The 23,696-nt window shown below is 36.5% G+C and overlaps 2 protein-coding genes across 2 annotated transcripts; both read right to left on the bottom strand.

The window, feature by feature from the left end:
- Window positions 1-824: 824 nt before the first annotated feature.
- On the bottom strand, window positions 825-11,120 carry LOC140159555 (broad substrate specificity ATP-binding cassette transporter ABCG2-like). Its single transcript, XM_072183047.1, has 8 exons — window positions 11,088-11,120; window positions 9,184-9,269; window positions 7,532-7,621; window positions 6,759-6,883; window positions 5,492-5,646; window positions 3,746-3,835; window positions 2,971-3,035; window positions 825-1,118 (listed from the first exon to the last, which is right to left on the bottom strand). Exons 1-8 carry the CDS (start codon window positions 11,118-11,120, stop codon window positions 968-970), a joined length of 795 nt encoding a protein of 264 aa, XP_072039148.1. The 3' UTR covers window positions 825-967.
- An 81-nt stretch (window positions 11,121-11,201) lies between these two features.
- On the bottom strand, window positions 11,202-21,533 carry LOC140159554 (broad substrate specificity ATP-binding cassette transporter ABCG2-like). Its single transcript, XM_072183046.1, has 10 exons — window positions 21,476-21,533; window positions 19,433-19,641; window positions 17,095-17,154; window positions 15,864-15,978; window positions 15,369-15,521; window positions 14,691-14,848; window positions 13,430-13,581; window positions 12,777-12,893; window positions 12,089-12,255; window positions 11,202-11,300 (listed from the first exon to the last, which is right to left on the bottom strand). Exons 1-10 carry the CDS (start codon window positions 21,494-21,496, stop codon window positions 11,202-11,204), a joined length of 1,251 nt encoding a protein of 416 aa, XP_072039147.1. The 5' UTR covers window positions 21,497-21,533.
- Window positions 21,534-23,696: the final 2,163 nt, after the last annotated feature.

Genomic DNA, 23,696 nt, shown 5'->3' with positions numbered 1-23,696 from the left:
CAAGGAAGGGATGTTTTGTGAAGGTTGCATTTATTTTACCTTTACAGAATCAAGGCTAGTATACAAATATTGACTGCTATGAGGGGCATGGTTAAAATTATAGGCCCGCGGTGATCTCAAAACCATGACTATGCCCTGAGGCGTAGCCGAGGGGCATAGTCATGGTTTTGATCATGGTTTTGATCCGCGGGCCTATAATTTTAACCATGCCCCGAATAAAAAGCAGTCAATATTTGTTTTATATACCAAATCTTAAGATTCTTGTCATCTGTTTGGTTAAAAGCATCCGATGGGAAGAGAAATTAATAGTTTCAATGCGAACGGCACACAGATTACAATCTGCGATTTCTGCGTAATTATAGCGCGTGAAACATTAACGTGTGCGTAATATCATTTTACGCTGGGAAAGACGCGCACGCAGAACTATGCCCGGGGAATAGTTACTTTTGCGGGCATAGTCAAAACTATGCCTGCGCTTTTAACCAATCAGATATGGCAGGAATCTTTAGATGAGGTATATAATATATAATATGCTATACATATATTTTTAAATATCAGAAAATTATAGAGGATATTATATGAATATTTTTAGATGACTATGGCTACATTACATGAATTATTCATAAGTGATGCGACCTGCTCCAAAGGAGGCATTTTTTTGAAAATTCAAGTTACTACATGTATAATAATTATTACCTTATAGAAATATAAGGCTATCATAAATACTGAAAACACTAAAGGTCTAGCATACTTGGTTCTAAAGTTTGAAGTGATGTGTATTTTATTGTTTTTTTACTCCCATATTTTTTGCCTTTATCTCTATTTGCCACCTTTGGCCCCCATGGACCAGATTGTGTCACATGTTAATCTCATTTGAATTCTTCTGATAATCGTACCAGGCAGCGACATTAAACTGTGCCATAGCTGTAGGCAAGCATGCAACAGTATTCACTATTTATTTCTGTTTTCATACAGATATCTTTGGTATAGTTCTAAGTTTGAAATAAGTGATGATATAGACGCCTGTGCCAATGATACCCATAGCCATAAAATTCTGCCATAGTCCCCATGTTGAGTAGTCAATACCCTGGCTCTCGAGGTAGTAATTCCCAGTTATACTGAAATAAGAAAAAGATGATGTGTAATATCAGATTATAGCAGTCTTAACTCTCTTCACGCGGGTGTCGACTGCAGACGACAAGTTTCAAAATTTTTTTGAAAATTCAAAAATTTCAGAAATGTAAATTTTCATGACCATATTTGGAATCAGCATGAAAAATGCAATAAAATTAGTAAACTGGTCCCAAAAAGTAACTTACCAGGTAAGAAATTCGTCTGTCAAGTTCAAACGACAAATCGTATTATACTGAATAGCATATGAGTGGAAGCGGTGTACATTTACGCGGAGGTTGACACCTCATTTGTCGCAAACAGATCAAAACTTTTGAAGTTATGCTCATTTGAACAAGCCTACTATCAAATTTGAAAGTTGCAGGTCCGCCCCAATGAATTCACACAATAAACAGACACATGAAAGGATGTTCAATAGGAAAGTTAGTCATGCAAAGAAGAAGAAGAAGAGGAGAGCACTGATTACACCTGTATACTGCCAACCATCTCAAGTGGTATGAGTGCAACTTTCATTCCAGTGGATAGGTTCGGTTAAATAAGCATAACTTCAAAAATACTCATCCGTTTGCAACAAATGAGGTGTCAAAATTCGCGTAAATTAACACTGCTTCCACTCATATCCCATTTAGTGTAACACAATTTGTCGTTTGAATTTGACAGACAAATTTCTTACCTGGTAAGTTTCTTTTTTGGAGCAGTTACAAACAAGCCTACATGTAGTATTGATTCAGTAGTTCTTAAGATAGCTCTTGATATTTTGAGAAAATATTTCAAAACTTTTTCCATTGAAGCGCATGGCTAGCACGCAGAGCACAAAATTTTATAAAAGGTCACAAGTACTCGTCTCTCTATTAGGTTCCCTCTCTTCCCTCTTTTCTTTCCCTCTGCGTAGTATGATTGGTCATGTTTACAAGTATATAGTCTGTATGTCTTCATTACATTCCCTGAGTACACTAATGTGATATTTAGTCTGCACCAAATAATTGTGCAGTAGACTCTATTCATGCTCATTACCATGTGTAGAAACAGCCTTGAGCACATGAAATAGGGAAAGTTTTAGCATTACAAAAAGCATAACAAGCCTTGAAATCTCAGTGTAAAATTTACGGAACGTAAACTGCCTCATTTTGCATAACAACTTAAATAAGAGCCAACATCCTTTATATCAATTTAGCTGATACTTAGTTTCTCAAGTTCCTTGAAGCAGTAATTTAGACATTGTTTTTTATTGTATCTCTAAAAGTAATGATGATAAGTACATAAAAGAATAAAACGAAATGACACAAGAAATCCAACTAACATAACAAATTCCTGCAAAACTGAACAGTTTTTGAGCAAATCACAAACTTAAATTTGACTTTACTGCCTCAAGGAAAGCATAAGGACTATAATAGTTGACATGATAAATCTGATACACATATAGCATATGTGCATGACCAGATTGTGATCAGATTGTAACACATTAAGTTTTCTATCTCACATTGAGGCCATCTAGAACACAACTTCTGGTGTGGTAACTACAAAACTACCGCCTAAGCAAAACATATTTCAGGTCTAAAATGTCAGAAGGATTATGAGAAAGACATGCACTTCTATGCAGAGTAGCAGAGCAGTAGTGTCATGTTACTCACACTGCTCACCTACTGCACAATTAAGTCAGTGGGGTGTTGGGTAGTACTTAAATCATCCTCTGACTTGATACCAAGTGGGGGGGGGGGATGAGGCTGTCAATCGGGTCATGCACCTTTAAACCCTTATTTTCAAGAACTTTTAACTGCACAACCCTACCAAAATGAAAATTAAGGTTTTCTCTTCCAAATGTTGTAAATGAATACTTACCATGATAAATTACTTGGTGGTGGGTAGCAGAAGACTTCATCTTTCAGTTCGTTGATACTCAAAATCTATGTGAAATAAGTGTAAAGAACACAGATTTGATGTTACAACAAGTTGCCATAGACCGAGTGACAACCTCTAATGAGCTGTGACATCATCACCCAATTTACATCTCGCCGTCCACAGCCAATACAATTGGAGCACCATTGGCCTGTTTGACAAATATGGGCATTATATTCAATATTTATGAATATTGCATGGTACATGAAGGGAAAATACCTGGATGGTGTCCAAATTTAGCTCGAATATACCTTATGGTCAATACTATTGAGTGAGTTTGATATTTTTATGAATGAACTGTAGTATGAATGGTAGCACGGTGCCATCAACAGCCTTCTGTACATGTCAGCGCTCCTGGATTCACTATGAAACAGTGAAATGCTTGGTTGAATCCACATAGTCTATAACCAAAACAAGTGTTGTTGGTTTTTTTTGCTCTCATGGCTACTTAACTCTCTTCACGCGGGTGTCGACTGCAGACGACAAGTTTTAAATTTTTTCAAAATTCAAAAATTTCAGAAATGTAACTTGTTAGGACCATAATTGGAATCTGCATGAAAAATGCATTAAAATGAGTACAAACAAGCCTAGTATTGGTTCAGTAGTTCTTAAGATAGCTCTTGATATTTTGAGAACATATTTCAAAACTTTTTCCGTTGAAGTGCATGGCTAGCATGCAGAGCATTGAGCAAACAGATCGCGTAGAACTAAAACTCACCTTGTAACTATAGCGTGCCATACTGAGGTATTCCAGCCAGGCCAACCAGGAGGGCAGGGATTGGATGTTAATGAGGAATCCAGCAAATAACTAGTGAACAAATAAAACAAACATACAAATCAATTCTCCATCTATGTGCTATTTTACCTTGCCCTAGCATGATAAAAAATCCTGAATAGTTCTAATCTAAATTATTTCCTTCACCCCAAACCCTAATCCTATAAAGACTGAACCCAACAGCAGGTAAAATACATGACTGAGTAGCAACAAATGTAATTCATAACTAGAGCGTTCTCGGGTTGCGCGGTTTTCGGCATACACGGTTGGTGTGTAAGGTTGTTGGATGATGGTATGGTAGCTAAAGCACAATGTCTAATTTTTTTGGTCCGATCGTGCTATAGTTCCGCTACCCGGCACACTGTTTTTTTTATTTAAATGAAAAATTATAACCCTTACGCAAATTATGTTAATTATTATACTTGATATAATTTATTACATCACCTGGATATGACAGAAAGAGTCAGCAGTGGCTTCACATATGAAGAGCTTTACATCCACTTGCCCAATTTTGAGAACACATCAAAAAATCATCAAAATGATCACTGATATAAGGTGTTTTTCAACAAAAGCAGTTTTTGGCAGGATGCTCATCCTACCCAAGCATCCCGCCAAAAATGACTTTTGTTGCAAACCCTAATATATCAGTGATTTTTTTGATGATTTTTTTATGTGTTCTCAAAAATGGGCAAGTGGATGTAAGGGGTTTTGAATTAAAAGCTCTTCATATACAAATTATCTATACACTCTATACACTGACTGACACGCCCCAACCCACAAATCATGCTGTCATAAGATCTCCTTTGGACAACTTAATAAAATGTATTTCTTTTGCTTTATAGAGGCTGTCAGCCTTTCGCCATTTTGTGGGTACAAATGATCTGTGTGTTCATGCGTCGGACACTACGCGCAGGGCGCAGCTTGCCACGCACCTGTTATCGCGCCTCAACGCGGTGATTTTGCTGCTCACGCATGGAGATCGAACGACCATCACAGCGTGTACCCACAAGATGGCGGCATATGACGTCACGCTGACGGCCTCTATAACCTTTTTTTTTGTGAAAGTTAAAACAATTACTTTTGATATTTGCATGAACAGAATGAAACAGAAGGATGGAATCCCGGGGATGGAATTTGGACATCAGAAATGACTAACATATTTTTATTCCATGAACATACCATCTAAGCTGTGGTGTAGCCAAGGAGGAAAATAAGTCTTGCCCCCTCTTCCTCCCTTGCGGGATGCTGGCCGCCCTGATATTAAGATTTGTATACCTTTTTTGTACTCTGTAGCCCATTTTTGACCATTTTGTCAAATTTTGCCCCTTGAAACTAAGTTACCGTACTCCCCTCGCTCCCCCTGCGAAAAAGTTCTGGCTACACCACTACATCTCCAAGATGGTACTATTTGTGACACGATCAAGGGAAATGAGTCGGATGTCGCTAATATTGATTTTGAGATATTGGCAAAGAAAGTGTTAAAATTCTTTTGTTTTATATTGTTTTAGCAATTGATAAATTGACATAACTTTACAAAGAAAAGTCATATTAACATGGGGTTTTCAGTGTCTGAAAGCTCTAACTGTCCTCTTAAGAAACATATGTAAAACTCATTTTCAACCAGGGTTAGACATGTGACTCATTCCCTTTATCATGTCACATTTATGTCCGATTGATAAATTATCTTACACATTGTAAAATCAAATCAAGTCCTATGAAGAGTTGTACATTGGAGAATTTCCTGCAGCTGGCTCCGATGACAAACATCATGGCAACGGATGAATATGTACACACTAGCAAGTCAAACAGGTAGATGAAAAAGCTGCTGATATCTGGTTTCAATCCTGGGATATTTAAAAAGAACACATTTTTTATGAATGCATCAAATAAACTGCTCAAAAAAGTATTGCTACACTTGAAAACAAAAACAGCATGATTTAAAAACCAAAAGATATTGAGCAAATCAATAAACTCACTATAGTCCATGTACCTTCCTCGAGTCAGTAAAGTAAAATCAAATTCTGAGATTTTCTCAAAAACTGTAAATTTTTGCAGAATTCTGTTTTGCTAGTTGGATTCCTTGCATCATTTCCTTTCTGAAAATGTACTACTTTTACATACTTCTCATTGTTACATTTAAAGATACAATAAAAAACGATATCTAAATTACTGACTCAAGGAAGGTCACAGTATACAGACTATAAATGCAGCATTTTATACTGCAAATTTTGACACCTCAATTGTAACTCTGAAATCTTTTCAAAAAAAAGTTACAAGCATTTCAATAAGCCTTTTTTGAAGTATGGCGTGCACAAAAGGAGAGGGCGTACTTTGGAGTGAGTAAACTTTTGTCAGCTGAGAAAGCATACAAAGGTTTACTCACTCCAAAGTACGCCCTCTCCTTTTGTGTCCGCTATACTTCTAAAAGGCTTATGGTAAAGGGTCAGATTTTGATGCAATGTGTAGACAGTCAATCCAAAGATTGAACAAATTTGGTTCGGGTGGCTATATATAAGTCGACATGAAAGGTCCCTGGGGAAAGGTCACTATTAACCCTAACACCCCAGTTGCTTTTTGGTGAGGGGGAAGGAAAGAAGGGAGGAAGAAAGAAAGAAAGAAGAAGAGAAAACTTTTTTCTTGGGTGCAGTTTTGACTCCCCCCCCCCCCTCTTGTGCCAGACACGTGGCATGTGCACGGGCCTACCTTGCCAGCCAAGCTTTCTGTGGCCATATTATTGTTTGCATGATAGTGTTTTTTTGATGTTTGGTATGGTTAGGGTTATTATTACACACATATAGGAGGAAAATTAAGGTGCATGTTCTTAATCCTTACGCCCCAGTTGCTTTTTGGCGAGAGGGAAGGAAAGAAGGGAGGAAGGAATTAAGAAAGAAGCATGTGGGATATCTGCCCGTGCATATGCTTTGTAAATTGAGATTAGGGTTAAGAATTTACTAACCTAGCATGTAGTAAGTGATTACTGCAAATAGAATGGTTGGAATGCCTCGCTGTGGCAACAAATCCGCTAATAACTTGGACAGATAATAAGATGAAACACGATAAAAACCACTTGTTGCTTCATGTCTGAAATCAAACAAAAATAGGTGAAAGTACAATTTAATCAATTATTAATTAATGTATTAACTATTCAAGCTGAGATACTTATATAGTGGGAAACTATACGGTCCAATTTCTCGAAGCTTGGCTAGTGGTCAGGTTTCCTAAGCCAGCAGGCTGAGGCTAGCCCTACCAATTGATTTATCTTTCTAGATGTGAAAATGCAAATGTGTTTTATATCTAAATCACTATGATGTCAACTGTGATTCTGACCTCGACTCCCTGAAATTAGTGTGCTCAGCTTGTTTTCTATTCGCTGTCATAGTGCATGTTAGGATATGACCTTTGCTAGGTCAACAGGCTCATGCTTTCTTTGTTACGAAACCACAAATCGAAATGATCACAGCACAAAGTCTATGGCATATCAAAATTCGGAACAGGTGTATGAGTCCAGGCTTGAACCATGCACTATGGCAGCAAATTGGACCCTGTAGTCTATTGTGACAAAGTGGGATAACTGGGGCAGACATCTAGGCCCTAATCACTGCACTTTATTTTCAGCTCTTTGCAGTAGACATCGAGCTCCTTCTATTCTCATCTTCTCAGAGGTCTTTTTTCTTGCTTTCATTATTCTGTAATGTTGAAATCCCAAATTAAAAACTTGGCTAGACTCACATGAACAAAATTCGCTCATCCATCAATGGTTCCACTGCACCATTATTCATTGTTTGGGTCAGCGTACAAATTAAGAAAAAAACACCCACTCTGAAATGAAAAATTGTAAAATAAAATTAACAATATCTTACATGGTTACTGCTAGTGTATTCAAGTACCTCCAATGTCTTCACTAGCTAATAACAACCTGACATCACATCAGGTCCCCATACAAACCAACATGAATTGAAAATTATGTAATGTTTTGTTAGAAACATTAATAAATGATCACATCAAAAAACAGTGTCATAACAAAGTCACAAGTGACTGTGACTTCCCAATATCCTAACAGCATCCAAATATTTCTTGTTAGATGCATTAGTTACACTACAAGATTCCTATTGGGGCTGCCTGAACAGGTACACCGTTGCCAAGGTACTTGGATGGTACTCTGCAGTACCAGTGCAGTACCACAGCTGGTGGGTCCTTTTAAGTAGCAGCTTGGTACTATGTAGGTACTTTATGTGCACCAGACAGGTACCTTGGCGAGGGTGTACCTGTGCAGGCGGACAAAAATAGAATCTTGTAGTGTAAGCTAATGGTTTTTTAGCCTTGTCACGTTTAAAAGATAAGTTTAATTTGAAGTGTAACTTTTTGGACTACTATTCACTTATTTATGCCATTCCAAATAAATGGAAAAGAAGTGTCAAGAGGGGAGGACAATGATAATATTAATTCATCTCAGGAGGAGATGCTAGCCAGAATTACGAAGACTGTTAAAGTGTGTAAAACCATTAGTGATATCTGTATTAGTATTCAAGCTCTTCAAACCACCAATCGCTGAGGAGAAATGGTCGTATATCTTTGATAATATTGATTTGAATTGGTGTGATATTTATCAAATTCCATTGTCCTCCTCCAGATCGACCCAACTTAGATATTTTCAATTTAAAATTCTTCATAGGTACCTTGGTACCAATAATAATATGTTTAAATTTGGTTATGTTGATTCCAATTTGTGTTATTTTTGTAAACATGAAGTTGAGACTATACAGCATCTCTTTTGGGAATGTAATGTTGTAAGAAATTTCTGGAATGATGTTCAAAATCAAATCATAAAAAAACAGGTTTACCTGGACATGAAGAGTGTTTTGTTAGGTATTCTTGACCCAGATTTGTCCAAATTCAACTTCCTTGTTCTTCATGGGAAAAAATTCATTTATGATGTGAAGTATAAACAAGGTTCTCTAAATATTTCTTATTTTATTAGGAGGCTTAAGAAGACTGCTAAGGTAGAAAAAAGCATGTCATGTACTGGCAAAAGGTTAAATGAATGACATAAACGTTAAAACTCCTTTTGTAAAATAATTATAATTGTATACCGTATCATGTTTATTGAGTACAAATGCATTGTTGTTTATACATATCACATATCATAATGTTTTCTATGATTATATTATTCATGCTACGTTGTATGTAACCTGCTGATAAAATAAAAGCACGGTGTACCTGGTGTATACTGTGGAAAGATAAAAAAATAATGGTTTTACATTAACAGCAGGCAAAGCGGCTAGCAATGACATCAATAGAGCTGCCAGCTCTACATTAGATCCCCAGTGCAGTTATTAACTTTTAAACAATGACCTTCAGCTCTAGGTTTACTGAAAACTCACCTATCCTGTATTCCAGAAGTAGCATCATCTTCCAACTGGAAAAATATTCCACCAATGAGAAGAGCAAAGAAACAAATCAGCAGCAACTGCAATTAGAAAGAGTTGTATTGTGTAGTCAAGGAACATGTTGACCCCATGAGAACTACCTGCCGATTGGCCAAAATGAATATTGTGTCCAATTTTGAACCAATCAAGGAGAGTATTACTAAAATCATCTGCAAATACAAGTTTGACCATGAATAGTTTAAAGCCTAGTCATTATTGGCAATTGAATTGAGCATTTCAATTTATCAACCAATCAGAAATGCTGTTAGATGACCAGTAGTGTCCAGGGGGTTAACTATTATGTGAATGTTGGAATATTACAAAATGTTGTTATTGTTATTATTATCAAAGTAAGGGCATGGGATTTAAATAACTGTAGGTTTGTAGCAGAGGCTAGGATTCCCTAACATTAGCTAACATGGTTTTTGTACATGGAGTAACTTTTCAGCACTATGCCTGCGTGTGACATCCAATAGTTATTGCTGTCGATTGGCTGCCCTTAAACTAAAGCCATGATTTTTCTGTGTTACAAAATTTAAATTCCGTGTTACAAATTGGACGATTCCGTGATTTTCCGTTTTACATTATAAAGCACTGAAAAGTGCATACATTCCCATAGAAGCATGTTTTTAAAAGTGTAATTTGTCTTATATTAATTATATGTACCTTTTTACTGTAGTCTCCCCTCAACATCCCCATTAAAATTAAGCATCATCAATTGTCTTGTGTGTACTTCCGATAGCTGTATCGGACAGAATCTTGCATCGTGAGGCCTAGAATAAATGCTAGAATGGATTGTTTAATGGTTGATTACTAAATTATCACTTTTCTTTGTTTGTTTTTTTGCAAATCAACACAAAAGTTAGACATTTTACACAGATTTTCACTACTTTGTGGCATTTTCAAATTTCCTTGAGCAAACCCTGAATTCCGTGAATTTTTCTGTTTTTTCCGTATCACAGAGAAATCATGGCTTTACCTTAAACGCTCTCTCAATCATAAGTATATGAAGACTGCCCACAGCATGGAGGTCATCTTTTTAGACTTACTGTATACAAGCAGAAATGGATGCCACCAGTACTGACATCAATGAATTGTTTAATACAAATTAATGAAATTCGTATTGTATACTAAAGCTAGATAGCACTCTGCTTATAGAAAAGCTATCCTAACATATGTTAAAGGCCCATTCAGTGATTTGCTCATCCGGACGATCGTAAAAATCATCAAAATTCAGATTTTGGTACCTTTGTAATTGGCATAGATGTGCTAACAATGCCTGCTAGTGGTTCGGTCGAAAGCCGTGTATTTTAGACAAAATAAAGCATTTGCATGATTCTGGACTTTTGATACTGACAGTACAAAAAGTCCGAGTCGAGATCGAAAGAAGCTCACTCTCCACGCCAACAACACGCGTTATGTATTGTTTCTACTACTTATTACATCAGTAGCTACTATTTTAAACAAAATACACAATTTTAACTGTTTTTCATATTTGAATTGACCGTTAGTTTGCCTCGGTGACCTTTAATTGCTTATTTTGTTTTCTACTACAAAAATTAAGCATCTGTTTTAAATCAATTTAGACTCTACTTCCCCGTGTTAGAAACACTGGACTAGGAAGTTTTTCCAGTCGATTAATGGCGCACTGTACTGAAAATCTCGATTTTCTCGAGTCGATCTGAGTTGAAGTAGAAAACCTTTCTAAAACTTCTGTTTTTGACTAATTTGTCGATGTATTCAGGGGAAAAGTGGTTTAATGAAATTCTGTAGACTTATTCTTTATTTCTAAGCAACTCTGACAAATTTCCATTTTTTTCCATGTTCCTGTGAAATCACTGAAAGGGCCTTTAACTTACCTGCCCATAAGATGCTTTAGGATTCCATTTCATGTTCAGAAATGCTCTCTTGCTACAGTAATATAACTGAAATAAATTATATAATTAAATCCATTTTGCTACACTGCCTCCTCCTTACCAAAACAATGTCCTAATATGCTGACTTACCTGTCCATAGGATGCCTTAGGATTCCGTTTGTAGTTCAGGAATGCTCTTTTGCTACAGTAATATAACTGAAATAAAGGCATTGATATAATTATTTGACTAACCAGGATTGAGAATAATAAATGATACATTAATAATGAAGGTTAAGAATTGTGTAGATTATGTAGGTTTAGATAATATGGAGCAACACATTAGACAAAATAGTTATCATGGTTACTGAAACTGTAGGGTTCACACACTTTGGTGAAAAAAATGACATAGAACTCACTAGCCTGTTTTAAGAATGATTGGAACTCGCAAGAATGATATAGAACGAATGATATACTAACCTGTGTTAAGAATGATATAGAACACACTAACCTGTTTTAAGAATGATATAGAACTCACTAACCTGTGTTAAGAATGATATAGAAGTCACTAACCTGTGTTAAGTATGATACAGAACTCGCTAACCTGTGTTAAGAATGATATAGAACTCACTAACCTGTGTTAAGAATGATATAGAACTCACTAACCTGCATTAAGAATGATATAGAACTCACTAACCTGTGTTAAGAATGATATAGAACTCACTAACCTGTGTTAAGAATGCTATAGAACTCACTAACCTGTGTTAAGAATGCTATAGAACTCACTAACCTGTGTTAAGAATGATATAGAACTCACTAACCTGTGTTAAGAATGATATAGAACTCTCTAACCTGTGTTAAGAATGATATAGAACTCACTAACCTGTGTAAAGAATGATATAGAACTCACTAACTTGTGTTAAGAATGCTATAGAACTCACTAACCTGTGTTAAGAATGATATAGAACTCACTAACTTGTGTTAAGAATGGTGTAGAACTCACTAACCTGTGTAAAGAACGAAGTAGGATATCCCACATTGCTAACACCAGTATCATCTTTTTGAAAGTGCTCATAGATGTCTTTTGTCTCGTTTTGTAAGTCTTCATAATATTTGGTCTTACGGTAATGATGTACTAAAGAGGTATGGCCAACTTGTTGTGCATTCTCTGATGCTGTTCATGGACAGGGAACAAAATAAAAACTAACACTTGTATTTAAAGTAGTACTGGCATGCTTGTTGTTAAGTAAGTAATGATAATGATAAAAATTTCCTTCCCAAGTTAATGTTGCAGTGGATGGAAAAGTGGTAATGTCATCAAATATGTCAGATCTGACAGAGCAGCAAAGTAGTTCTTAAGATATGTGTCAAAATAAGTTACGTTAAGTTCTTGTGATTCTTTATAATCAAGTTCTACTGGAACATCAGCAAACATTTTGAGTTTCCTGACAGCACGTTCATGACATTGAGTGGTTTAAAAATGAAACCAAATGGAACAATTTTGGGTGCTTTATCAGAACTGACTGCCCAACCTTGAAAATTCCACTGAGGTACAACATAACCCTTTTTACAAACTCAGTCGGAAGTTTTTGAGAAAAACCACAATCTTGAAAAACTGTTTGAATCTATCGATGTTGCAGATGTACTTTTGGGAATGGGTCGCATAATGCACCAGTAAATTAAAGTACCACATACCTTCATCAGCAGAAGATGCAAAGCGGTCAGATGATGTACGTGTAATAGATGCTTGGTTTTCAATGACAACATCCAGCAAGAAATCAGCAAAGTTATTATGCTCTTGACAAACATAGCCTGAAATAAGAGAAGTTTAATTTTATGCAAAACTTAAGCATTCCATCTGCATGAAAGGACTAAACTACAGCATTTGGCAAAGATCTTCCACACTGCCCAATTTCTGCAGTTTATATGGTGTAAACATGAAGTCAGGTTCTGATTGGCTACTTGAAGCACGTCATCATCACATGAGCACCTCATTCACCGATCAATTGGCATATCATCGCGTGACACAGGACTCATTTCAAGTGATTGGTTGGCCAGTGCAATAGGTCATTGCAAAATAGTGTAACAATCAGGATGTGAAAATGAATAAATGCATGGTCGTTTAAAGTGTCACGAAAAGTGGTTCAAAATGACAAAACACAGTAATATCAAATTTGGTCAGCATAGTTTTAAAAGATGAACTTTTCAAGTATAACGGGCACTGTTCTCCCAGTAGCATAGTCAATTGGTCATAATGAATATCAGGACATTTCTCTGTGGGCCCTAGCAGTCAAGGGCTGGTTTATTGGTAGGATGATTCCAATATTATCTGATGTCTTTCTACTTACCAAGTGAAGAAAGGTATTTTGGAGTCTCTGCAGCAGGCCCATGGTACGCAGTCTGTCCTTTGGTTAAAACATAGAGTGTGTCAAAAAGATTGAAGATTCCAAAACGAGGCTGATGAATAGAGAATATAACAGTGTGCCCCCGATGTGATAATCTGAAATTATTATGGAGAAAATGATTAAATTGCATGCAGTCCAATATGTGTATAATGTAATGGCCAATTTTTGAGTAAACTTGTATTACAGCAACTCATGAATAAAATGATTAGTGCCAGGATTGCATGATTAAGTCCACTACAGTCATACACTTTTAGAAAAAAGGTTTGACTCAGAACCATTTTTGTTCTATATACAGAACCCTCTCCCAAAATGGTTCCTGACAAACATGACAAATGGTTCTAATAGCTTTTTTGGTTCTGCAAAGAACCATTTTTATGGGTTTGAGAACCTTTTTTTTTTGTTGGTTTGTTAAGTTTTGAAGAGAACCCTTTAATGGTCCCTTGACAAAAAACAATTTTAAAGGTTCTGTATAAAACCGAAAAAGTTACTAAACCCATAAAAATTGTTCTTTGTAGAACCAATAATAGCGATCCTTGCTATCTCTTCTGCATGCTCTACTGCAACATATTAAAGGGTGTTAATTTGTAGACTCCTGGCGTATCACACCCTGCCATGAAAAAATACCCTTTTCCCTTGTTTTTGAAATACAAATGCCCCCAGCAAATAGATCTGTAATCAATACAGCCTAGAATTGAACAGGGCACTGCCTCATCAAATTACTCTAAAACCTGTTCGACAGTCAGTGCAGAGAAAGGCATATACGTATACGTACTTGTACGTTCTGACGTCATGATTTTCCCACAATTCATTGCAACATTATAAAGAAATACATAAGATTTTAGAATCATCGTCCAGGAGGACAGTTTATCTTAACAGGTGCGAGGCTTACATTTTCAGACAATGAAGCTGGAGTGCTAAGGAACAAATTGTATGTGTGGATTTTTTTATATCATGTGCCTGAATAAAAATGTGGCGGAATTGTATTGATTATGTAACTCCCCATTCTTTTAACAATAAATATTTCAAATTTGACAATTGTGGGAAAATTATTACGTCAGTACGTACAAGTAAGTATACGCCTTTGTCTGCACTGTCAGTGACAGAGGTGTCATGGAAGCTGGAACATATAATAAATTTTAGTATAAATCACATTTTATTTATGACAAGAAGTATTGCCAAATTATTACCTTAATTATATACTTACTGTGCCATTGTTGACATGATAGACCCAGCAGTACTTGCATCTAATCCTGTTGTAGGCTCATCCATAAAGAGGAATATTGGTTTAATAATCAATTCCATCCCAACATTGGTTCTCTTTCTCTCTCCTCCTGAGATACCACGTACAAATTCACATCCCACCTGCGTAACACAAATTCAATTGAAACTAATAATATACCATTTCAGAAAATCCCAAATAATTTAGTTGGAAGAAGGGCCCAGCACGCACTCTCGGAAATCAACTTCTAGTCAATGTTTTTAGATCAAAAAACATGCGTAGAAATGGCTCCGATTTTGTCAAAAACTACACCAAAGTATTCCTCTGGTCATAACGATTCAGAATATCTATAGTTTAACCTATCTGGGACATACCATTCTTGAGTTATAAGCAGAAAGGTCAAAATTGGGGGTGGTCAGATTTTTGGCCACATAGTACAATGTAGTCAAAAACTAAAAGTGTTCCGATTCTGATAATGCTCTCAAATAGTATAAAACTTAATCATGTTAATTACAGAATGTTGACTTATTGGACTCCTGCAGTCTGTAGCCTTTATGTTGAAAACTTTTGACACTCTACAAAAATAGTTGCAAATTGAGAACAATACCATGTGTGTTTTTTTTAAATCAAAGTAGCTAAGAATGAACATAATGATGAGCTTACCTGTGAGTCTGCACAGTCCTGCAGTCCTAATTCCTGTATCACATCTTCGACCCTCTGTTCTCTCTCCTTTTCAGTAACACTGGGAGGGAGACGCAATGCTGCGGAAAAGGCAAGATTCTCACGAACAGTGAGTGTTCCTGTCACTACATCATCCTGAAATAGTGCACATATTCCATTGAATGAAAAATATTTGAAAAAAGGAAATTGTAAAATAGGATAAAGTGGGGAAGGAGGCTGTCAATTGGCCTGGAGGGGGGGGGGGGTACTCAGTGCAAATGACCATACGGGGACGTGCCGCAAACATGGGTAGCATTTTCAGCCTTCTGGTATATCAATGACCCCCTTTTTAAAACCTATTTTGGTATATGAATGGGTTCTTTTTTCAAAATCTTCTTCCGGGTCAATTGGCTCACCCACCTTTAATTGCACATATAATACTATGGTATCATGCTTGTTTTTAGAACAAATCAAGAACTTAAAAGTTGTGATACCTACCTGTGCAACATACCCTGATAGGAGTCTGAAGTCTTCTGGTTGTGGTCCACCATTAATAAGTACTGTGCCTGATATGCCTTGCTTGGATGTCCTTCCAGCTAAAATATCTAAAAGGCTACAGTAAAATAAAAAATTCAGTTTGGTCATCAGAGAACTCTGGCACCTTTTTTTAGAAACTAGGGCATGCCTAAACAGGGAAGTTGGCAGACCAGTAGTCCGAATTTGTTTGTGGAGGGTGCAGATTTTCCAAATACACACAGAGAAATCTTCATTCTGGCTAAAAGTAGACCTTTGTACCCTTGATTTTTGGATCCTATTTCTTACCAAATTTCACAAGAAGTTTATGATTTGTGGTCTATTTATCAAACTTTTTGACATTTTGGTTCAATTTTGCTATTTTTTACAAACCAGACCTTTTGCAGATTTATAGGGGGAAGGGGGTGACACTCCCACAGCACCCCTGACTACAGGCCTGGAAGTGGGGTAATACTGTTTTGCATGAAAAATCAGCACCTTCTTTGTATAATAAGTCATGTAGCATCGCATGACCCCATGACCAAATTATTTTTATGTGAAAAAAACAGGATACAACTGACGGCAAGTACTGATTATGATTGATGACTATCATTAAGGAGCTATCATTAAGACTGTCCCAGTATTCACTGACGTAGTGCAAGTTAACATCCATTGGTTACTCATGCACCTATTCCAAATTATGATATATGTCATAGGAGTTGTGTTATGATCAATTCGATCAGTGGTTCATAACAAATAAAGCGTGAGCCACAATTCACTACGCCAGTGAATATAGTTACTACTAGAACATTTTGCTCATCAAATGAAAGAGCCCTCCTATTTTTATTTTTATTCTCGGTGAATTAGTGACATCAGTGCGCGGAAGCTATTCGCCAGCGAAGTGGTTACATAACTCCTTGGTAACTGGATCACGCACCTTTTGGAATTGGTAGTACATGCCATAGACTTTGTGTTACGATCATTTTGATCGTGGTGCAGAACTCAAAAGCGTGGTCCAGTTGACATAGTGATAATCGGATTACACGTAACACTTCACTGGCGAATTCTAAGATCTGGAAGTACATTGGCATAATAAACAGGGTACTTCCAAAATGTGAAAGCTACATGGACAAAAATTCTATTATTTGCGTAACAAATGCAATTTTTAGCAAGTTAATGTTTGTGTATGCCTATGCAAGTCCTCTCATTTTTTTACCTTGTTTTTCCTCCACCAGTTGGTCCCATGATTGCATTCATTCCAGGCTTGAAAACACCACTAGAAAAACACAGTAAATTAACATAAATATTATTATAATTTATAGAAATCAATGTATTAAGCCCATGAGAACTACCTGCCGATTGGCTAAAAAGAAGTTTTCATTATCAATTGGCCCAATCAGCAACATTGTTAGAATAATTTCACCGCAAAAAAAAATTGGGGTGAATTATTTGCAAAGCTCCATTCTGATTGGTGAATAAAGTGAAAATATCATGTACCTAATTGACCAATCAGAGGCAATGTTAGATTGGCAGGTAGTGCTCAGGGGGTTAAACCAGTAATAACTACTATGGAGTATCATTTATAAAATTTCATGTAAACAAATCCAATTGATTATTTGGTAAAATGATGTTAAACATACCTAACAATGACGTTTCGTGCTACATCGTAGCACTTTCTCAAATCGACTGACCAATTCTCCCAGTCCTCGTCGTCTGCTTCCTGTCGGAGCGTGACGTTGGTGGCGCTGTTTTAGGTGGTTTTAGGAGTTGGTCATAGATGTGCGGCAGGAAGTGATTTCCTTCATCCTGGTTGAGTGTGTTGGGCCCCCTTTTCCGTATCCAAATCGCTTCTTTTATGTGTCTTCTATTTCTGTTTTGCTCTCTGTCCTTTATGCTCGCATCATCCCAATTGATCACATGATTATCCTCCGCTACATGGTCAGTAATAGCGGATTTGTTGACCTCACCGGGGACCGAGGCCTTCCTCTGAGCTCTGGTATAAGCCTTAGTTGAGGCTTTTTCTGCTTCGGTTTTGTGTTCTTTAAGCTGCGTACCTAGAACTCTAGAGGTTTCACCTATGTAGGTTTTTTCAGTTGCGGCAGGGGATTTTGTAAATGCATTAGGCGGTTTGTAAGGAATCGCATTTGTCCTTTGGGTGGACCAGAATGTTTCTTAATGTCTGGTGTGGCTTAAATGATGTTTGAATGCCATGCTTATTAAATATCCTCCTAGCACGCTGCGAAAGCCCCTCTTTGTAGGGGAGGACGACCATAGGAAAAGGGGGCCCAACACACTCAACCGGGATGAAGGAAATCACTTCCTGCCGCACATCTATGACCAACTCCTAAAGCCACCTAAAACAGCGCCACCAACATCACGCTCCGACAGGAAGCAGACGAGGAGGACTGGGAGAATTGGTCAGTCAATTTGAGAAAGTGCTACGATGTAGCACGAAACGTCATTGTTAGGTATGTTTAACATCATTTTACCAAATAATCAATTGGATTTGTTTACATGAAATTTTATAAATGATATCTACTGACAATCCTGATGAACTTGTTTACGGATACTATGGAGTAGTATCATGCACAAAGGGGGCAAAAGATGTTGAGGATGAGGTCTTTACATCCTTTTTTCTCCAGTGTGCATTCAATTGAGAGAATTGTGGTAATTTAAGCCCTTCAAGCTTAATCTTTCACATGGTATTTTAGTACACCATTGGGCAAAAAGTAGAAATGTCTAGAAAAAATTGAGGGTGTCACTGTTGAGCAAATCACACATTATGCATGGTTTTTAAAATCACAGCAAATTGTGCAGAAAAATGGCTTGTGCCCTCCCCCCATCAGGCCCAGTGCCCTTCATCATGGTCGGTGCCTCCCATAGGACAGTCAACATTAATAGGAAAATTTTCTGGACACGTGACCAATGCGTATCAATGTGAGTGTAACCTCGAGCCTGATCCCTGACCCCCGGCGGTGACCTCGCTATTCAGGTCTTAGTAATTTTGAATTGGAATAGTAATTCTTGGCTGCAATTTTGATAGAAATTTGTGCATTGCAAATTTATTGAATATTATGTAATCTTAATTTCTTCACAATATCATCAAAACAAAATTTCAAAAAAATCTATCTACGGAAAAAAATATTTATCTACGGAAACTCTTACCATAATATTATGAACTTGCGACAAGTAACTTATTTTGCATCAAAGGAGGAATTCTTCCTATTCAAATACATTGGATGACCCGCTGTCCTTGTGGTCACATTCCATAATGCTAATATGTCTGAGCCCATGGGTGTCACGTGTTCAGAAAATTTTCCAGTGAAAATTTACCTATTAATTTTGACTGTAGGATGACTCACACTACACCACTGATTTGTCAAAAGGGTTGGACCTACCTGATACCATCCAAGATGACTTTCTCATTTTCCTTAAACATCCTTGTGTCTCCCCCAATCAGGCCAGTGCCCCCTTCCATCATGGTTGGCCCCCCCCACATAGGGGCGACTCACACCACGCCCAACACTACACCACTGATTTGTCAACAGACCTACCTGATACCATCCAAGATGACTTTGTCATTTTCCTTAAACATTCCTGCACTGACTTGTACTGTATACTGGATGTCATGGAAAGACAATGTCCCTCTGTACTTGCTGGAAGCATCATTGGAGCTGTGAGTCTCATCAACTGAATAGTCAGTAAAGCTATTGTGATGGTGGCTGCCAGAATAATGGTTGCTGTCGGAAAGCAACAGCTCAGTCTGCAATCAAATTTTAAAAAAAGAATCACAAAAGGTCTGCTTTGTCTGCGCAGCTTATTTTCTCAGTCATGCATACAAGAAAATAAGCTGCGCAGCTTATTTTCTCAGTCATGCATACAACCAGCTTATCCAGGAAAAATCAACTGGCAACACTACAGCTAAGACAGCAAGTGCTAGCAACCGGCTGACACTAAGAAATTTGCATGACAAAATGACCCGTCTCCTCCGCAGCCAATTTGGTTCCGCTCCATCGAAATCAAGCTGGTCACGGAGGAGACTACCCTCCTTTGTGTTTGTTCATTTGTGTATGGAGAGCCATTTTTGGAGTCTATAATGACTTAGGCTACGCTCTCAGCTAGAGTCCGACGCTGCATTGTACTAGAAATACCTTTTTTGTGAAATCGCTATAAAGCCAATCGAGAACACGTATTCGTTTTGAAAATATAGCATTAAAATTAATATCACCCTTGTGGCCCTCGTGCAGTGGAAAACCTTAATTCTTTCATTAAAAGGAAATGAAAATAAAAAAAAACATGGATCTATCTGTGCACCTATAAAATGGGAACAGCAATTTGTCTCAAATATGAATGAATTTTAAGAAACATACGGGATATGATGAACATTGACCTGACGCCATGATAGTAGGATCTATTAGTCGTTTTATATACAATGTATATACCGTATTGTCATAATACCAATATTTGTCATTATATATGATGAGTGATATTTAGCAACGTAAATGTGCAGTTCATATGCACAAATGAATACTGATCTTTATGATATTCAGGTTTTTGTACATCACATATAACATGTCACATAGGAGGTCATACGTGTTGACCTTCATCTATTGTATTTGTTCATCTGTGTATGGAGAGGATTAACGCCATTAAACGCCATTAAAACTCCATCAGTATTAGGGCGTAGTTCAGTGAACTCACCGGATTGCTATTCCAAGTACTTTGATAATACAGATAATATGTATTAATGGGTCGAGGCGATTGCATTGAAAAACCTAATAAATTATTCATAACAGTTACGTAATCAATCGATAGTGCGGACACTTTTCATTTGCAAACCACCAAAATTCGAGATCTTTTAGCGTTGGAAAAGAAACCACGTGAATAGAGTGCCCTCTCAAGAATATCAACTCTCTGGTGCTAGTACTGGATACAGCTCAGTCAAGAAGAAGCAACCAGCCAGTAAGGTTGCGAAACGTCACTACTAATTGTGAGTACCTGGATTTGCTAAGAGAACTCTAGTAATAATTTATATAGACAATCCTGATGAATCTCTTCAATGGCTTTAGTAAACTATTTTGCAAAAATCAAGACTTCAGGTGCTGCAGTTTTGACGAAATCCAAGATTTTGAATAAAGCGTCTCAAGAAGATGCTAAATTACAAGGATCAAAATATTACTTGAATGCCGGCTGTGTGATGTTCAGAACACTGTACGATGTTCAGAACACTTGTACGTACACGGCGGTGTGGGATCAAAAGGCACAACGTCAGTCACATTAAAATAGCTTGTATTTTCTTGTATTACCTCATCTGCTCAGGCCCAAATTAAATAGGGACATATCTGACAGTAAAAACTAACATTGTGGAAAAAAATACAATTCTATTTATTATAGAAATGTTACAATATGGCTTTTTAAAGCCATATTGTAACATTGTATTGTATTGTATTTAAAAATACTTTGTTTTGGTCAGTTGGTGGCATTGCATATGTAGGAATATTGTGTGTTGTAAATCCTAACTGGTTTAAAGGTTGCTTCTTTAATTCTAAATTTCTCCACAAATTTTAAGTCTATATACATTTTTTGTCAATACTCACATCTTCAGATTGTCCTGCCATTATTTATCTGCTGGGTTTTGACTCTTGAAATTTCAACCTGAAAGTAATAACACAAATGTATTTTACTGCAAACTTATTAAGGATGAAGTTACTAAATATTACCTACAATGCATGTTAACATGATTATAATTAGTAAAGTGGCTTAGTACCATGCTTAGAACAAGTCTGAAACGATTTCAATCAATTATGAGAAAAAAACAAAGTTGTATAAAGTTGATTACAAAAGCTAGACATTTTGCACTGATTAGTGTTAATAGTTGATATGTTTAAAAGAAAAGTCAATAAAAATGTTACCATTTTTTGAAATCCTACCTTTTGTTATTCAGATTTATCCATGAAGCAGTGCTCACATATCAACAACAGATAAAGTCATGGTTGATGCTGAAGTACAGGGCTGAAGTCAGCATTGGGTCTGCATTGCTGACTATGATGGTCACAAAATCAGTTTTATGCGGTATAATAAATTATACTGGCGGGCCCACCGTCATATTAATGGGGCTTTTGGCCTATAGGTCCACCTTATTTTGATCACTGACTGTTAGGCATGAAAGTTATTGTACCGGTGTAATATACCGTATATCAAAATGTACAGACCAAATTGATCAATTCACAGTACTCAATAATTTAAGTATCTAGTTTTTACTTCTCATAATCTGACTCTATAAGCTTCTATAGTGTAACAATACTTACAGTTTGTTGTGTGTATCAACCTCTGCATATAACTATCAAAGCACAGCACGTCTCTTGACCATTATTCACTTATTGCACTTCTCTGATCTTCTAATACACTCATATAACCCAAGTCTGCAAATATGTCTAAGGCAATGAACTATATTGCAATGCAAATAATTTCAAAAGTTTGTGTACCTCATACAAACTTTCCAAATGAAGCTGGACATGGACACATGATTAGTTTCTTGAACTTTGATCATACCTCATGATTTGCTTCCAAGTCATATGTCACTTTAAGTGAACTTTACTCTCAAGATGTTTACTAACCTTGTGTTTGTTTGTTTGATGAGGAGAGCTGCATATCAGAAATGAAACCAAACAATAACAAACTTGATTAAACAAGAAGTTTAATAAAGATATATTACAAATATTATACACACTATTTACACATTTATTTTATTGAAAACAACAACGGACATACATTTTTTGATTATTTTCTTTATATTTTGTTCACTTTTTTCATTTTATTGAAATCCCCCACCTAATTTTTCCATGGGGGAATGTCCCCCAAATAATCCTAATAGAAGATAAAATAGAGCAATAATTGCCTTGTGTGCCCTCTTTTCAGCACAAAACACCATGTTTGGCAAATATAGGATCAATTGCACAATTTTGTACACCAAGAGCATTGGTTCATCAAAATACCAAAATTTCAATACCTTTATTTTGGGCAAAAATAGTCGAGACATTTAAAAACCTCATCCCCCTAAATTTTAATACTTCTGCTGCCACTGATTTGTTCACCTTTTTATGTAGGCCTACAGCTAATAAACAATTTTCATAAAGATCACTTGAACTGTCTATATAGGACTACATGACATATCAAATCATTTCATATACTACATAGCTCTACATTAACATATGCGTTGATAATTTGCTAATAATTGTGACCAGCTCCAACAAAACCCGGAACAAGTCGCCAGACATGTTTCTGAGTTAATAGGCCTTTAAAGATGACATTCCCATGAAAAAAAAAATCAAGTTTTTGAATTCTTAATTTCACGGTATTTGACTGTTTGACTAAGTGGACTTTAAAATCCTTGAAAGTACTTATTAAAAAGAGATTTATTTAATCAATAAATAACAGTTGAAATTTGATAATCCTGTGTAAGGCAGGAAACTAATTTGCCCATTACTCCGAATGGCAATTTGCCAAAAATATCAAGGTATCATTTACAAAATTATCCATATCTTGACAAGTATTGATGCTATTTACATAATTTTGGTATCATTTTAAAGCTTATTGCCCAGTGCTTAAATTGTTATTCAAATCATGAAATGTGAAAAATGCGACTTGTTCCTTCCTTTGTCAGAACAGGTCACAATTTGATATTTTCCTATTCTGTACAAAAAGATTAGCACCACCTTTTACAGTGTAGTCAGTATATATCATAATTTGTACATTTTATATCCATAAATTATTCCAAAATGACTTTTGAAATGTGTAGAGGACTAATGGGCTATTCCA

This window comes from Amphiura filiformis, chromosome 8 (genome assembly GCF_039555335.1).
Source record: "Amphiura filiformis chromosome 8, Afil_fr2py, whole genome shotgun sequence".
Lineage (NCBI taxonomy): Eukaryota > Metazoa > Echinodermata > Ophiuroidea > Amphilepidida > Amphiuridae > Amphiura > Amphiura filiformis.
Note: the sequence above shows the minus strand (reverse complement) of the source record. Positions and strands in the feature narration are given on the sequence as shown.

Bases quoted from the DNA above. Each gene is read 5' to 3' on its own strand.
- LOC140159555 (XM_072183047.1), bottom strand. From the start codon at position 11,120: ATGAAATGGAATCCTAAAGCATCTTATGGGCAG. The intron at 7,622-9,183 runs GTGAGTTTTCAG...TTTTCATTTCAG, and splicing joins ACTTCTGGAATACAGGATAG to AGTGGGTGTTTTTTTCTTAA. The intron at 5,647-6,758 runs GTTAGTAAATTC...TAAATATCCCAG, and splicing joins AATCACTTACTACATGCTAG to GATTGAAACCAGATATCAGC.
- LOC140159554 (XM_072183046.1), bottom strand. From the start codon at position 21,496: ATGGCAGGACAATCTGAAGAT. The intron at 15,522-15,863 runs GTAGGTATCACA...GCACTATTTCAG, and splicing joins TATCAGGGTATGTTGCACAG to GATGATGTAGTGACAGGAAC. The intron at 12,256-12,776 runs GTATGTGGTACT...GTCCATGAACAG, and splicing joins TGCATCTTCTGCTGATGAAG to CATCAGAGAATGCACAACAA.